This window comes from Pholcus phalangioides, unplaced genomic scaffold, assembly GCF_987345545.1.
Source record: "Pholcus phalangioides strain wild (caught in Gottingen) unplaced genomic scaffold, Ppha-v1.0 ptg000030l_1, whole genome shotgun sequence".
Taxonomy (NCBI): domain Eukaryota; kingdom Metazoa; phylum Arthropoda; class Arachnida; order Araneae; family Pholcidae; genus Pholcus; species Pholcus phalangioides.
Window position 1 is genome coordinate 1,690,097 of NW_028301620.1, and position 18,653 is coordinate 1,708,749.

Consider the following 18,653-nt stretch of genomic DNA (forward strand, 5'->3'; position numbering starts at 1 on the left):
AGCTGAGACGCAGAATGAATAATTTATTGGTTATAAACAAAATAACTCCATTTCAATATTTTTCATAAGAATTTTGGGTCAAAGTAAGTCATTCTCGAATTAGGAGAATTTTTTCATTAAACTAACTGCCTTGACCCGCCGTCTATGACGTTGCGTCAAAAAAATATTTTAATAAAATATTCTAAACTTTCACCATTGAACGTACCATTTTCTTTTTAATTCCCGTAACATTTCTCACATACGTTTAGGTGTTGGTGTTTTGAAATATAAAGGCTGTGTATAACTACTTTACAATTACTAGATGACAGCACAAGCGTGTGATAACTAGTTTTATATAGGGATGGGATGAATAATGATTTGGCCGAATAACGAATATTCGGCAAATGTTTTGGCCGAACATCACAGTTTCCTTAAAACTCATCACAATTATAAATAAAATTGGCGTTTTTAATTTAAAATTAAAGTATTGGTAATTTCCAATAATTGAAATTGAATTTTAATTGTGCAATTTATTACTTAATAGATATCAAAAACTGGTAATTGAAAGATTTTTATTGATACTGAAATCAAATTTAATGATATACAGTATTGTCAAGGAAACAGTTATTTTCCGGATATTATGCTGAGGTGACTGCACTGTGTCGTGAGCGCCTCACGACACAGTGCGTGAAATTAGGAAGGCAGATTCATGTGTCTCCAGTGGTGTAGATGGTAGCATGCTTGCCCGGTATGCAAGAGGGCCTGGGTTCGAGTCCCGGCGGAGACGTGATGACTTTTCTTTCCGAGCTCACCTCAGCATAATATCCGGAAAATAACTGTTTCCTTGATATCTCTGGCTGAGAAAAAAGCCATCTAAATCTCTCTATACAGTATTGTATTTCAATATAACAGTGATACCTCAGCTAGCAAAGATGATTCGCTTCGGAATCACGTTCGTTTGCTGAAACATATTTCCCATAGCTTCATATGGAAAATCGTTTGATTAGTTCCAGCTTGTGCCCAAAATTTGAAGATGTTTTTTAAAACATCAAGGAATGCTATAAAAAAGACAAAACTGATTAAAGGCTAAAATGAACAGCTAAAAAAGTGGATAAATGAGAATTTACAGGAAGATGAGCGATGCTGAAAATCTTTTTATTGCTAAGTATGCACACAACCAACACCAGCTTTAGTCTGCTATAAAGCTCGTGTTGAAACAACCCAATCGAGTCCATTAGTGTCCCCATCCATTTGTGATTTGTTCAGCTCATTTCTGTGTCTGATACATGCAGATGGAAAACATAATCTCCTAGAATGTCCAGAATGTTCAGCTTGACACTAAGAGTCTTGCACTGAAAGAACACGTGCTCTGAAAATACAAATACAACGCCACAACAGGCAAAATGCCCAACGAGGTGGCTGAGAAAAAGATGCCCATAAAAATATGGATGTGCCCATAACAATATGGATGAAACATAGGCTCTCTTTCTTTTTCAATGCATTTTCTACTTTGGTTGAATCTTTGATTTTATATGAAATGGTTCAAAGAATTTCAGAAAGAGAAGTGTAGGTACATCTTAAAAAAGATTCCTAAGTGGACATGAGGTAATCGGGCTCTAGTAGTAATTCTGATGATGATTGGTGCGAAAATTCAGCTCACGACGTAGCTATTTTATGATAGTGCGTGCATTCACATTATGGAAAATGTCTGTTAACTGAATCCGTATTTGTTAGCCAAGGCAATAAAACAATGAAAAAAAATCTTGTTAGCCGAAAAATTCATAAGCTGAAGTATCACTGCACTTACGGAATCAATTTTTTAAAATACTTGTTACAAATTTATATCTAATTAAGAAAATTGCAACCATCATTTATTCTCATGCATCATAAAATTTACGACTTATTTTCGCACTGTAGATGTTCTTTGCCCCTTTCAGTAGCTCAATACTTTTCTTGTCAAGATACATCCTCGTGCACAGAAAGGGATATCTTTATATTATCAATAAAATATAATCAGTAAGTTTTTAATTTATGCATAAAATTCCAATTAATATAATTTTTTAAAATCAGTTTGTTATTAGACTTATGCAGATATCCGGCCGAATATCTGCTAGGGATAGAATATAGTGAAAAGGTTAAGGTGATCCCAATAGCAATCATCACATCAGAAATGTTTAATTTTTTTTTTTTATTTAAATTAATTTCTTGAAAACAGTGAAAATATCGATATTTTTTTGTGTTGGACATGTTTCTAAAAACAAAATGCTTTTGAAATATCCGTGAAAATAATTTCAGAGAAGAAAAAAACACTTCTATGGCCTTCACAAGAAGAAGGCTGACAGTGCTCTAAACCTGGAGAATCAAACTTATCATTATCATCATCGATTAATAATTTTCACCCTATAAATTTACTAGAAAATCAATATAAGAGCACAACGAATTCCTGGCCTAGGCCCTTCACACTATTATGTGAGAATTCTGTTCACATCATTGCCTTAACATGAGTTTCACTAAACTTAAACTTTACAAGATTCATCGAAAGACTGGTTATTTGTGGAGATGAAGATTACAAGGAAGAAAATTCATCACTGCCCCCACGGGAACTCGAACCCCGGTCTCTCGCTTGCCGGACGAGTGCTCTACCATCTTTGACAAGATGGAGAGGACGTTTCTATATGCTTATGGCCATCTGGTTGGCCTTTGTCATTCACGAGCTATTAGTTGATTGTTGACGCCGTCCATGTACGGTGCCTTTGAACATATATATATACGCTCCAAGGTTGAAATATTCTATCTGCTTCCATAGCTTAGATGGTAGAGCACTCGTCCGGCAAGCGACCGGGGTTCGAGTCCCCGTGGGGGCAGTCATGAATTTTCTTCCTTGTAATCTTCATCTCCACAAATAACCAGTCTTTCGATGAATCTTGTATTGACAAGTGGAGAGGACGTTTCTATATACTTTATTTCATAATTTGATTGTCTATTTGCAAGAGATGATATAACGTATATACAGCTTGACGAAGATATCTAAAAGTAACTGCTTATATCAAAGCCGCTTTCACCGAAGCCCCGGAAAGGAAATAATAGCGGCACCAGAGGCTTCTTAATAATTTTAGAGCCTCTTAGACCCGATTATATGCATTCTGTGGAAAAGGGGAATCGGCCATACGAAAGAATTCATACATTATTAAAAATATACAGGAATGCGGGAAAATATCCATACAATAATTAACGAAAAAAAAGGATAATAATGCAAATTTTGAGCTGAAATTTTTTTCTAAATTGATGAAAGAAATGATTTCAAAACCAACTGAAATTATGAAAGAAATTATCTGAGAATAATCAAAATTCAGAATCGATGAATAGAAAATAAGAAAGAAAATTCAGATTAATTGAAAGAAGTAATGCCACAGCACCCATGAAAATATAGAATAAAAATGAAAGAAATGCTTCTAGAACTTACTGATGAAAATTCAGAATTTAATAAAGAAATGATTCCTGAATTATTTCTTAGTAGTTGAAAATGCCGATTTTCAGAATGGATGAGAATTAAGAATTTATGAAAGAACGGGGCCCAGTGCGACTGCACCTGTCGCACACCCCTAAGGGCGGCTCTAGTTTATAGTGAGAGAATCACGCGTTATTACGTATAAATTTATGTTTCGTTGAAGAGGGCAACTCCCCTTTCTCTCTCTCTCTCAAGTTTATTTGCAGGTTAATAAAGTTAAAGGCAGGTGTCCAAATGGTATTCGACCTCTTGCTAAATATTTAATAGCGTTTAAAGGGTTATCCAATCAACTGCTGCAGAGATACATTAATGATACCGATGTAGGAGGTTGCACATTACACTTAGTTTGTGCACAATTTAAAATTCAGCTCGCCTAAACATACACTGAACCTCCTGCCATGGTCCTAAACCGCACATGCAACTCGTAAATATTATATTCTTCAGAGAAACTATTAACGAATAGGTTTGAGAATGTGCCATGTGTTGTGCACCATCATCGTTTCCCACTAACTATGCTTGCCGCTGTGGTGGTCGAGTGGTCATAGAGACGGACTCGCATTGTGAGGATCCGGGTTCGAACCCCATGGTGGTGGTCGGCTGAAGGTGGTTTCCAACTTCGAAGCGAAAATGAGAGCTGATCTCCCCATTAAAAAGTCTCGCCACAGAAAGCAACAGGCCTACAACGATAAATTATTCAATCATTACACATCACTCATAGTTAGAAAAACTTGTGGCAGATGGCAGCACTACACATAACAAGCTTTACACAGAAACAAACTCCACGTCAGGTTTCCCTAAACGTATACGCACATTCCAACATGTACCAATCCGTTAGAGGTTCCGCAGAGGAATATAGGCGAGGTGCATGTGTGGCTTAGTAGTAGCTATGCATAGTAATTTTATTTTCGTTGTATCATATTTTACCCAATGTTAAAATCTTACAATGCATTTTTAGGCGTGTTTTATGTTGTGTTACGAGTTTTCTCAATTTTCATGATCGCAGTTCCACAATCATCAAACATGTTTGTGATCATTAGAGACCGGAAGTTTAGGCACTGAAAAAAGGCATTTATAGTTGATTTAAAAATAGGAAAAATAAGTAAAAACTAAAATTAAGGATCCGAAAAATAATTGAAATTGTTAAATTAAAAAAACATTTACTCTGTGTTTCCATATATATTAGACAAGTCAAGTTGATACTATAATGTCAAAAATAATTTATTGTGATCCTTTAAACTTAGGTCAGAAGATATTTCATTAAACTAGACACGTAATTGATCGAAATGATCGAACGTAATTAGCTAACATGCAAAGCACTATAATCCAAATTTTAAGAACAATAATTAGTGAATAATTATAATTATGTTTTAATTAAAACCTACTCTTACAATTCCGATGTGATGTTGATGGCACGTTGATTTGCTCTCTGAAAACTAGAGGGGGGCATCAGGAAAAGCGCCAAGCTTAGACTTAGTTGGGACGTCAAAATGAATACTTGCCCTGTGCGGCTGAGTAAATTTTTGTTTCTTCCCTGTATAGCAGAGATGACAAAAGTCTTTGTTCATTCTACGAATCTCAATACCAAGTTTTGCCTGATTTCTATCTGTTAGGCATTAATGCCTATTTGCGTGCAAATGGAGCCGGGGGAGGGGCCTTCTGATAAGAATATATAATGCTAAGAATCGAAATTTTTATGAAGAGCAATTTATTTAAGGGTCCTCGAAGCCTAAAATATTCAAGTTTTCACAGAAAATGACATCCAAGATTCAAGGACAAACATACAATAATGTCGAAATAGATATTTACAGCAAGAAAAATCCAAAAAAGGCATTTTTATAAAAATGCGTTTAAAAATAAGCAAAAAACAAGAAGCATTTATGGCATTTTGCCTGAACTTCCGGGCTCTAGTGATCACTTATAAACTTATATGGATCTAGCGATCCCTTGGTGATTCGTATGTTGCATGTTTATTATGTATCAATGCCTTGTGGCTATGTTTTATTGCAAATTAAAATTATTTGAATTTTAAAAAAAAATAGCTTCCATCAACCTGTGTGAGAGATTGAAGGCATTTGGGTTCGTCAGCAGCTGCGTCAATAAAAAATTGAATCTATTCTCAAAAAACGAAAAAACTGACTCTTGCTGGAAAAAAAATTGCCAAGTAGTGCCAAACATGTATAAAAATAATTAAGAAAAGAAGATATCTGTGTAAAATTGAGGAGGTATAATATCTTGTTTTTCCCTCAAGCGTTTATTTAAGCGATGAGTTTACAGATCCAAAAAAACAAAAATGGACACATATCGGGAAACATCTTTTGGCTATTAGGGTCGTAAATGTTTCGGTAGTCTCTTCCCCCGCCCTTCTGGGTCATATAATTCTTGCAGATAGAAAAAGACAGGCTTGAAAAGAAATTCGGAAAGAAAAGGAAAAAAATAATAATAATACATATATTTTATCTGGGGATGAAAGTCCGAACTTGCTACACATCCGTGAGAAGTAAACAGTCGGATTTATTTTCTAAACATATCGGAAAACTGATATGAAGTAACATAAGAAAAATATATGTATGTAGCCCCTGGCGAAAAAGAAAAAAATTGTGAATCATCTGAACAGTTACTAGGGAATCTTTTCTTTTTGCTTTCCTATTTCTCTGTTAGGTTCTAGATTATTCTTCAGATATAAAAGGATGGGGGCTGAGAGAGAATCACGCCTATGAACTGGTTAACTCCTAACTAAGGCATGAAAACCAACTTTGATCCAAACGCGTAACCAGTAATCAAAGAGACAGACAAATTTCTGAACAAGCTTTATTTTGAAGTCAAGATCGAGTTGATTGGAATCAACATTGATTTGAACTGGAGATTGATTGGTAGTCAAGATTTTCATTCGAAATGGTTAGAGGTCAAGATTTTCAATTGAAATTATTAAAATCAAGATTTTCAATTGAAATTATTAAAATCAAGATTTTCAATTGAAATGATTAAAATCAAGATTTTCAATTGAAATGATTAAAATCAAGATTTTGAATTGACATTGTTTAAGTTAAGATTTTGAATTGACATTGTTTAAGTTAAGATTTTGAATTGACATTGTTTAAGTTAAGATTTTGAATTGACATTGTTTAAGTTAAGATTTTGAATTGACATTGTTTAAGTTAAGATTTTGAATTGAAATGATTGGAAGTTTGAAATTATTAAATTCAAGATTTTCAATTTGAAGTAAATAATTTCAATGAAATATGAATCTTGAGGAGTGATTTCAAACGAGCGTTGATGAAGAACATGAAAAATATTTCGAAGAAGAAAAATGTGAGGGAAAATGCATCTCGAAATTTGATAAAATATTTGAAGATATTAAAAGAAAATATCTCCCCCCCCCCCCCATATGCGGTTTCGGTTGACCGCTAATCGGTATCTTTCTCGCAATTTGAAATTCCATTTTTTTAAGGTCAGTGAGTCCAAATTTCTTTGGAAGGGCAATGGACTAGAGGAAACGCAAAACTCATCCTTTTACTACTCCTTCTACATTACACGGGGTGGTATCCATAAGCAAGTCAAAGTTAGAAAGGGATACTTTAAGTTTATTTAGTTGTTGTGTGGTAAAAGATGAGACGTATGTGCGAGCCAAATGATGTCCATCTCTTATAAACGTCGAAAATCTGCATGGTAGCATAATCATTACACTACAAATTATCGATTGAATCAGTTTAATTGCTTTCGTATGCGATGATTCCATAGATGAGGCATGCTATATAGACCACCTTAATCACATTTTCAACCATTTTCCTCTCTATCTAAATTTCCAAATATAATATGTGGTAATTCAATATAACTGTACTATGTCTCCATTCATATATTTGATTGAACCAGGGATTAAACTACTTGATACAGCAGAGTTGTTACATTAATTTGTAAGAAATAATTAGTGGCAAATTTTTTGGGGGTAGACTGATGTTATATACTACATTAGTATACTGACTTAATATACTGCGTTAGCATTATTTGCTGTGTGGATGGAGAGTTCCCAAATTCCGAAACTTTTTTCTGGTTCGGAATAAAAATATTCTCTCTCAACGTATACACCGCTTAATGTGATCACATAGAGGTCCGGAGTCTATGATAAAAATAACGGAACGATAACTGTATCCGAAAAATACCCATTTGGGCGAACGGGATGCGTGGCAAACGGGTGTTGGTAAAACGGTACACACACACAACTCCGTTTTCTTTCCCGCATGACTGGTTGCAAAACCTTAAGAAAAAAATTGTTCCATTTTTCATTCTATTCTAAAACGAGAATTTTTTTCCTTTGAGCTAAAAACCTGCATTTTTGTTATTTAGCCATTGTGAGGAGTTAGAATGAAACTGTCTAACTATAATTCCAGGCCATTCAAGTATTACGTAAGCAGATTTTTAGCCATTTTTGACCCCCCCCCCCCCGTTGTCAGAAAAATTTCGTCAGCAGCTTAGAATATTTCATATCTTCAAAAAGGGTGGTTGATGACGTAAGCAACCTTCAAAACCCCCTCCCCCCCCCCTTGTCATCAAAAGTCAGCAAATTCGAAACCCTCCCCCTCGATGCTGACGTAATACTTGAATGACCCCCTAATGTATGATCGTCGTAGAGAGGAAATGGGCTTCTGTCCCCAAAGGCGAAGACGGTTATTTGGGAATATACCATGAATAACGATTTTGTCCTAACGTACAATACATTTCATGGATCCCTTAAGAAAGTCTCTCGGAAAAATAAATTTCAATCTAGTCAACTGAAAGAAACTGATCAAGAACTGATACAAAGCCTTTTTTTCCGTCATACATTTGCCGCTACTATAGAAGGCCAGTTCTACACGTACGTGAATCACAAGAAATACTACGGACTGGTTATGACATTCCTTACGGAAATGTTTGTCAACATGGAAGGGGGAAGAGAAAGCGTTCGAGTCTCCAACATTGTCTTGAAGCCAGATAATGATAAACTTACAGGAAAAAATAATAAGAGATTGAACCTTGGATTCAGAATATACGAAAATAAAATATAAAAAAAACTTTCGAGGAAAAAAATTGATAACATTATCCGAAGTCCCGCTAAGAAAAAACAAATTTGTTCCCACGTTATGATATTCGTCCATTCCGTACTTTGCGAAAATGATAACAATACCCAAATGATAACATTATAACGCGATTCTAATAAGCGGCGTTGACTGTATACGTATACACACATAAAATATGTAAACCGATCTCTCTCTGTAAGAAATCCTGATTGGTTGAGTCCGATAAACAATAAGGAAAAGTCAAAGTTGTTTATAATTAATTTCCGAATGCTCTGCTTCTCTCTTATCAAGTTTACGACGTCCACAAATGCAGAGATAAAAGAAAACATTTCGCCGCCGCTTTTTTTGTGGAGCCGAAACGACGATGAGGTTTATCTGATCACCAGCACAAATTTAATGGTGGGGGAATCCCAACATGTACATGATTGGCTTTAAAGAAAAAAAGAGGGAGGGAGTGAATGTTAAATTCAATGCCAATGACGAGCTGATTTCTTTAGTGAACAGTGACAATCACCGGTGAACTCTTCATTGTAATCATTCGCGAATTTGGGTTTCATTATCTTCCCTATTAATGCATATTTCAATACAGCGCTTCTTAACCTTTTTCCACCCGTGGCCCCCCTTAAAACTTTTTTTTTCATGCGCCCTCCCCCGTTTTAACCAGGACTTTCTCTTCCCCCCCCCCCCCCCATCAAGGAGATAGACCCTTTCTATTTATTGGATTGATTTTTTTTTTTCGAACAAATTCAAAATGAACAAAAATTTTATGTGTAAAGTCAATCCCTTATTAAGTGATACTTCTTGTGGGGGGTGTTCTATGAAGTGCCGTCTCAACTTCATGGGGGCCCTTCGCGGCAGAATGATCTTCTGGGGGCCCCGTACTTAGCTTGAAGTAAGATCGTACGTATTTACTCCCTCTGACGAATAAAGGTGCCACATCTCATCATGTAGACCTCTCCTATTGACAACAGGCCAAGAACCATGCCCAGATGAGCCCATGCATCAAAATGGTTCTGATTGTATGCTGGGCAGTGGCGTTGGAGTCGGGGGTGCTGTGGGTGCTCGAGCTTCCTCGGGAATTTGTAGCATGGTTCCGAGCACCCCCAGAATTTATTCAGGAAAAATAATAATTTCCTACATAAAGCTCAAGACGAGTACCCACAGGTTTGAGACACTTCCGACCTCCCCCGATGCTGGGCCATTTCAGCAGTATCCGGGGGGGGGGGCACCTGGCTGGGCATACCTATATAACAATTTACATACTTATTCTCAAAAATCATAGTATAAAATCTCATTATCGTGGGGCTCTCCTACCCACTGGACGTCCCAGGACTGTGTCCGGGCGGGTTTCCATTCGTTAAAAGGAGCCCTGGACCTGTAGGCAGTTTTGCTTTTTTTTTTTTTAAACCGAGCACAACTCAAGTCTATCACCATCTATGGGCGATTTACTACATAGTGAGTTGTGCCGGAAATGCAACTGTGTGCGTACCTAACAGTCTGAGCGCGTATATTGTGTTTGATTTCAGTGCTGCCATCTATGTGTCAAAAGTGAAGTGAGTGATGTGTTATGATTGAATCACATTTGCACTTCTTGTAGGCCTGCTACTCTCTGTGGCGAGACTTTTTAAAGTTGAGATCGGCTCGCATTCACGCTTCGAAGTTGGGAAACACAGAAAACCAACTTCAGCCGACCACCACTGTGGCGACGGTGAGCTTCGAACGCGGGTCCGTCACTATGACTACTCGACCACCACAGCGGCGGGCAGTTCTGCTTCATTCTGAAAGTACTCACACTTTTTCCCACCATAATTCCCTTAAAAGCATCTACGTCTGAATTTTTCTCCCATGGTTTTTTGTGGCCCCCTTAGCGGCTCGTCATGGTTCCACTTCAACTCAATTTTCACCCGTGGCCTCCATTGGAATATCTCAGGACCGGTCATATGGCCTCAGGTTGAGAAATGCTAGGCATCTTCAACCCGCTGCTCGCGAAACTTGAAGAGGCTATTTTAAGGATAAAAGAAATTAAAAAATAATTTTTTCTTCAAGACATAATGCAAAAGAACATTGTTATAGAGCAGGCATCTTCAACCTGTTGCTCATGAGCACCATGGTGCTCCCTGAAGCACCCAGAGTGCTCGATGCTCGTGTCCGATTTCGTGCTCGCAAGCACTTGATTAACATTCCAATGAAACACCTTGTACCAACTGCATTCAAGGACTGAAATCATCCTGATTTTGTGCATTCGTATGGAAAACTTGCCGCGTAAGGGTGCTCTTCTTTTGATCATGGATACTGGCTGTGCTTATGACCAGGAAAAAGGTTAAAGACCTCTGTATTAGAGCAATGCTTCTTTTTTTTTAATTAGCCTGTGTGTCTCTCCCCCCACCCTGGTGTCTTATCCAGCCAACCTCCCCCCCCCCCCCCCTCATCCAGGAGTAAGACTCTTTCTACTTAATTAATTGAATTGGAACTAAATTAATAATAATTTTTTTTTTTTTTTAAAGATTGATCACTGGACCCCTGGGCCATGCACAGATCCGGGGGATTGATAATCTTTCCCCCAAGAGTTGAATTACATCGGAAAAATTAGTGTCCTGTAAAATGCGGGACCCTATAATACGGGACGACAATAAATTGTCCCTCCTGGCATATCATCCTGAATCTGAGCCTACCCTGGGCGTACCAGGTTATTACCTTCCTTTTAATTGTAGGTGTTTTATGTGGGGTCAACATCATGGGTAACCCTGAGACGAACAGAAGGATCAGTTATGCCCCCACCCCCTCAGAATTCAATCAATTACTTATCATTGGTGATTTTGCCGGCTTATAACAGCGTATTTTGCCGTAAATACGAGAACCCAATTCTCCGTATTTTTCCCTCGATGAAATGTGATCACCAGATTCTAACGTTTTTTCCGTGAAATACATTTTTTACTGCAACTTGCACAACAATCCTTTATTTCAGTAACTTCAGCGGTAATTGGCATTTCATTAAAAATTGCACGTTTCGGCAACAATTGACGATATCACGTACATACGCTATCGCAATTCCCCGTATTTTTCTTGATGGAATATCGTAAAAAGGGTTTTAACAACTGGCCGATGCGAAATATATTTTGGAAAGAGAAAATTCAAGTGCCCCTGCGAAGAATCGAACCCACGCCCTTTCACTTTCCGGGTGAAAGTCCTAGACAACTAGACTACATAGGCAACGAATATCTCAATCCTTCCTTGGAACTCGCATGCACCGAACGGGACCGTACATGGACGGTCGGACCTAACTCAGGTCAAAGCTCACAATCGCTGACAATGTCACCAGATGGCGTCTTATCCGAGGATGATGTTACTCTCCGCTATCCATACGAAGGGTTTTAACAGCTGGCTGATGCGAAGATGTATTTTGGAAAGAGAGAAAATTTAACTGCCCCCCCAGAATTGAATTGTTCTCTCTTTCCAAAATATATCTTCGCATCAGCCAGATGTTAAAACCCTTTGTATGGATAGCGGAGAGTGACGTCATCCTCGGATGAAATATCGTCACCCAAAGTATATATGAAAGTCAGTTTATTTTATTTCAGCCTGCGGTGCCGTATACACCAACCAATAGCCCAAGATAATATTATCAACAATCAGTTTCGCAATCGATAAGTTTTCATTCAGTGGGAATAAAATTATCAAGTCTGCCTGCGAATATCACATGTATTTAGCATCGTCACGGAACACCTCTGGTCCGAGGACCACAGGTTGAGAAACGCCGAATTAGAAGGCATTATATTGCAAGTGACAATATCACAGCGCAGTGGTTCTTCTGATATTTGACCAAGGGAGTTCTTGGATGATAAATAACAATACTCTGTACCACCCTCTGCCACAAAAATAAAAAAGTTTGGGAATCCCTGTTTCTGAGTCTGTTCTGTTTGAACGCCCTTCTTTCACGAGAAAGAGAGAGAGAGAGAGTTGTGTGTGTGTGTACCCACTAGTATATACATAGTATGAATTTCTTATAATAATGTCATGAGCTGAGCAGTAGTTATTTTGTTCATTTTTGTCTTTTAGATCAAGGGTGTTGATGAACCTTATTTGGAGTGCGGAGTCACTTCAATGGTTCGGAAACGTGTCGCGGGCCACTTCAGTGATCTGGAAATGCGCTTCGAGTCACTTTAATAATATGGAGCACGTGCCAAGAGCCACTCAAGTGACATAAAAATGCCGCGGGCAGCTTAAGTAGGGGTCTACTAGGAAAAAACACCAATATAAATATACCCAAAATTGGAAGAGAACATCGACTATAGACTTCTTCAGTAGCAAAGACAAATACTCCATATAGAGGGAGTCACTCGCTGTTCCAGACAAAAAGTCGAAAAGAAAAAAAAAACGCACCTAGTCGATGTCTCTTCTAATTTTGGGTACATTTACGTTGGTGTTTTTCCCTAGTGCAGTGGTTCTCAACTGGTGCTCCACGGAGCCGGGCTCCGTGTGCACCTTCCAGGGGCTCCGCGGTGACTCGAAGAAAATAAAATGAATCAGTAGATTTGATATATAAGTAAATAAGAGAGGCCTACACAAGGTTCTGCCATAAAAATTATTTACAAGAAAGGGTTCCTCGAGTCAAACAAGGCTCCGCCATAGAAATTATATACTGAAAAGGGCTCCGCGAGTCAAAAAGGTTGAGAACCGCTGCCCTAGTGTATTGTCGCGCCCAAAAGGTAACTCATTTCTGAGTAGGAGTCTGCCCAAAATTTCTTTGTAGGGTCCTGTTTTTATGAAAATTTTCCTTATTTTCGTGAAAAGGGTCGTTAATTTTGTGAAAAATAAGTAATTTTGTGGGAAGCAAAACAAGCCAGTCAATCACAAAAGAAATGAAATGCCAAATTATGGTTTCATCAATTTATACTTTTTTTAAGGGTCTGTTTTTCAGATCCGGAATTTTGTGAAGGGTCCGAAAAACGGGCCTAAGTATTAACTGGATAGACCCCCCACCCCTTTAAGTGAGTTGTAAATGTGATGTGATTCACTCAAGTGGTCTGGAAGCGTGCCGTGGGCATTCGAGTGATATATGAAAATGTGGAGCAGGCGGGTGTGGTGGATCCGGGTGCTGGACCAGAAGAGGCGCTGACATTACATGGAGGACCTCAAAGTGCGTGCATGCCCCTAAAGTAACTAAGTAATGCCTCCGGATACTTACTTATTTCGCCCAGCGCGACCCAACCCGCATGGGTAAAAGGCTTATATCCCGGGAGGGACAGAGCCTGGGTCGTGTCTGGTCTGTCGGAGCCACTAAAGTAATCTGCAAATGTACTACGAGCCACTTAAGTGAACTAGAGGTGTGCCGAGAGTAGCTTAAGTAATCTGAAAATGCGCCACGAGCTACTTGAGTGGTTTGAAAATGTGCCATGGGACTCATCAGATAAATCCGAGGGCCACACTTGGCCCGTGGGCCATGGGTTGAGCATGTGTGTGTGTTTCAGATAGTGAAGAAAATTTGGTTCATAAAGAATTATCACATATAAAACTATACTCACGGGAATGAGCTTCTGTGAATCCGGGGTAGATTCCCTGGCAGCCACGGATGAGGTCCTGTGATGGTCACTCTTGTTTTTGGCCTTCTTCGCCTTGGACTCGAGGTAGCGTTGCCTGAACAGCAAAGTGTCCTGGTGCTGCTTCTCGTACAGGGCGTTGGCACTCTGCTCGTACCTCGGCAAGCACCCGTTGTGGTGCCTACGGTAGACTTCGAATCTCTTGCGGAGCCTGTCAACAACCGTCTGCCTCTTCGGTGGGAGTACATCCCCCATACCACTGACGACCAGCACGCAAGTTGCTGATCCGGAATCGCCTTCCTGTCTGAAAACGGACGGAGGCGGCTGCACGCAATCTATTTCCGCTCTTACCATGCAGGACTGCGGTGATGGCGGTGGCTGACGGAACAGTCATTCAATAGCAGAACCTCTACGAACAATAATAATAGCAATAACATCATGATCGGCCACCAAACTGTCACACACACATTTTAACGCACCCTCTAATGTCCATTGTAGTTAATTTTCATTTCTGCCGGACGAAGTAAGACTCCGTGCTTGCTTTTCGTCCAAGCAGCAGTAGTAGTGGCATATCCTTCAGGACGTCCTTCCCATATTTTCCAACACTTTCCTCAGGGCAGGCGATGAAAGACCGGAGCAGCTCTCGCTCGTGCAACCTTCAAAAAAAACACACACACACAAAAAGTGCTCGAATCATTATCACAATGTAAAAAAATTGGTATTTATATTGTTTGGGGACACAATAAATAATCTAAATGTACAGCAGAACCTCGATTATCCGGGAAGCGGATTAAATGCTATGAAAATTTCAATTTCACGTTCAGCTCTTCTCTATCCGTGTTGATGTTGGGTTTTTCATTGGTTAGTAAAGATTTTGTGAAGAAAACAAACATTTCGTAGAACTGGATTTCTTCATTCTTTTACACACACACAGAACCGCCCCCCATCCACTCCCTCTCCCTTCCATTCTCAGAGCTGAACTCCCATATCAACGGGTTGAAACGGCAGCCCCATATGTACACATAAGAACCGACATGGCCCTGGGGTGATCGGCACTTGATACAGGTCTACAACAAACAATTACAGGAAATGCCGGGAAGTTAGTGGAAATGTATTGCTTTTTTGCAACTACTACTACTTAACCGAACATGCACATCGTACACATTCTGCTACGGCATTTCTGACGAATGAGCAAGTGCTGGAATGTGTGTTCTGAGTGTTTGTGCGGCACTAACGTATTTATGTTGTTACGTATTTGCGCTTGTTTCGTGTTGCCATCTGTTTTCCATTTTCTGAAATAAAGATGGAGATGAGTGAAATTTTGTGTTGCGTCGTAAGTCTGCCCGCTTTTTGCGGAGAGACTTTTTTCAAATTGGAGACCGGCTCACATTCGCGCCTCGTAGCTGGAAAACGGCAGAAAACCAACTTCAGCCGATCACCAATATGACGTCAACGGGGTTCGAACCTGGATCCTCAGGACGAGAGTCCGGCACGATGCCCACACGACCGCACAACGGTTTTCTTTTGCAACTGAAAAATAAGACACAAGAATGTTGCGCGCAAGAATACGGATGCGGTCATAGGCACCGGAACTTGAGGGCGCAGGCTATTTGAGCCCGCCAATAAATTTTGTGAGGAGATGTGAGCACAACTCTCTTCCTCCCCCCCCCCCCCAATAATTCATGGATATGATCCCAATCTGCGTACAGGCTTGAGTGAATGGCTCACGAATGGTGATTTTCAGCCATTCCCCCAAATGTGCTCTTCATGCCGAAGCCTCTGGATGCGGTCACGTGATCGCATGACTCATCGGCTGGACATTTGTGTCATTCTGGACTGTTTGTGTCATTCTCGCTGTGCAGAATGGCGGACATAGGAAGGATAACCGTGTTATCCGTTACCATCTTCCCAACATTAGCCCGAAAAATCGTGGTTCTACTGCGCAGTGCTACTGAAACTTTTTGGGAACCCCACGGCTATCTTGCTTTAGTCATACCGTATCTTGCCGCAGTTCATTCGCGACTCCCTAGAATAGTCTCTTAGATATTCTGCATCCATAAGAGAACCACTTCAAAGTACTGAGAACAGGAAAACATCATTATATCGCCAGCATGCCGCGATGCCTATGACAAAAGTTGGCGATGCCCCTAGGAGCCTATTCAATAAGTGTAATTTTTATTAGATTTCCCGTACGGATAATACAGTAGATGGTCAGTTTAAAAACAGGTAAAGTACTACGTGAATACTTCTTTTTTCCAATTTTGTTATTTTAAATCCTTTTGTTTTTACTCCCGGTAGTTTAACCATGTTGTTTTTCGATTATCCGTGTTCATCTTCCCCACCATTAGCCCGGATAATCAAGGCTCTACTATACAAACATTCTTTTTAGCCGGGATTGACATATCCTAGGCTCCAGGTGACCATAGCCACTATAAAATCGGACACCAAACCCACGATAAATTGACGCCAAAAATTTTCTGCACGTGATAGCTAAATTGGAGTCTGTGAATGACACAAAATTGTCTGATTTTATGACACAAAGGTTCTTTTAACATACGGAAAGGATACAAAGGAAACTCGAAAAAAACATTATTTAGTGCAGGGGTTTCCAACGTAAAGTTTCGAGCGGAACCCTTAATAGTTATAAGGCTGTTCTACGTAACACAAACAAATATTTAAATACTTTATTTATTCAAAAAAATAATAATAATGTTCCTACTGCCGTCTCAAAAAGGCAAAATGAAAGAGGGCTTAGGCACCACCTCTAATAAAACTTATTGATTGCCATAAATCATTGTGCCAGATCATGGCATGCAAGTCCCTGTACAATGAGGTCCCCGCATGACCCTCAAAAGGAAGCGCGTCAGACAGGGCTCCAGCCCGGAGGCTCGAGATGATTCTCTCCCATCATTTTTTGTTTTTAACGCTACAACTGTATCTCGGTGTCCCGTAAAGTACACATAAATTCTGCAACACAAGAATCCTCACTCCTAGTTGATATAAAATGTCTAAAAAACCGTGCCTTTTTTTTTTCTTTGTTACTTTTGTCGAGGGGAATATGATTGAAGTGTTTAAAATTATAAACGGGGTGGATAAAATGGACCAAAAGTTATTAATACATCGTCAATTAACTGCTTCGACAAGGGGACACCAGTATGGATTGATAAGGAACAATTCTAGGTTGTGGTGTTGCAGGGAATTTTTCTCTGATAGGGTTGTGAATAATTGGAATAGCTTAACTCTGTGAATTCTAACACAATTGTCACGTTTAAAAAGAAATACGATAAACACATTGGAATAAATCGAGAAGCTATCCACATACTGGGAATAAGACAACCATAATTTTTTATGGGCCTGTATATTTATATGTTATCATAATTATTGGTTTTTGGTTTTTATTGCTCTTATTGGGTCGATGATTTTTGATATGATGATTTATATATCTATATTTTTATGGACATCTTTTTTTCAGCCACCTCGTTGGGCATTTTGTCTGTTGTGGACTTTGTATTTGTAGTTTGTCTATAACCTATAAACGGGTAAAAATGTGCTTTCTGGGAAATATTGAAAATAAGTGTGCGGCCTGCACTATACCTGTTTTATGTACTGTATATAGTCTACATATATTATATTGCATGTAAAACATCATTGAACTGGAACTAGTGCTGTCACCTATCAAACAAAAAATATAACTGATGTGATTTTTTGATTGGAATTGAAATGACCGCATAGTAAAAATTGGTATAGTTATGACATTGAAAAATATTTTTTAAACAATAATATTAGTTAAATTGTGAAGTTTGTTTTGAAATTTTAACAGTTGCTGTTTGTATGCGGTAAATTAATATTAGTAAAATGCGCAAGAGTGAAATTCTAATTTACTTTAATTTGTAAGTTTTTTACCAGAACCAGAATTGAACTTTAAGCCGATTCCCAGCCCGCGAGGGCCAACTGCCGGCATAAAAACTGGCCAAGAAAGCCTGTGAAGAAGAAAATGTGTACATGTTTGTAGATAGATATGTGTTTGCATGAATGTGTAGTGTATGTAAAAAGAACTGGTCAAATTGGTCAAAAGCCATGATCTGGCTATAAGCAGGCAAATGTCATCACAGTTCACAAAAGCAGGCAAATGTCATCACAGTTCACAAAAGCAGGCAAATGTCATCACAGTTCACAGAAGCAGGTCACACAATCTGCAGCTAGCAACATATATTCGAAGTGGAATGGGCAAAAAACATCACATGGGAGTCGTGACGCAAAAACCCCAGCTGTAACATCAAAAATGCAATACAGGTAATAAAGTTCTGTTTCAACTCAGTGCATCAGAAATTAATGGGGATTTACTATTGACAAATTTTATGTAAGCAAAACAATCCAAAGTTCAAAAAGAGTCTTCTCGCTCTTTTTTTTTTTTTTTACACCTTTTTCAAATGTACATCATATGCAGGCCAAGTTCAATTGGGAAATATATGTGCATATACAAAATTCAATAATGAAAAGATACAAATCGAATAGATGCGAATAAATGTCAAAAGTGGATAGATACATAGTATGCAAGTAATGTGAGTATATACAATT

The 18,653-nt window shown here is 38.8% G+C and overlaps 1 protein-coding gene across 1 annotated transcript in view; it reads right to left on the reverse strand.

Annotated features, from left to right (window-relative positions):
* The window catches only part of LOC149067436 (uncharacterized), a 40,431-nt gene that overhangs the window by 11,514 nt on the left and 10,264 nt on the right, over positions 1-18,653 (reverse strand). Inside the window, exon 2 of the mRNA XM_089252661.1 lies at positions 14,061-14,731. Within this exon, the coding sequence (XP_089108787.1) occupies positions 14,061-14,429 (369 nt within the window). The 5' untranslated portion in view covers positions 14,430-14,731. The remainder of the gene's footprint in view (positions 1-14,060; positions 14,732-18,653) is intronic.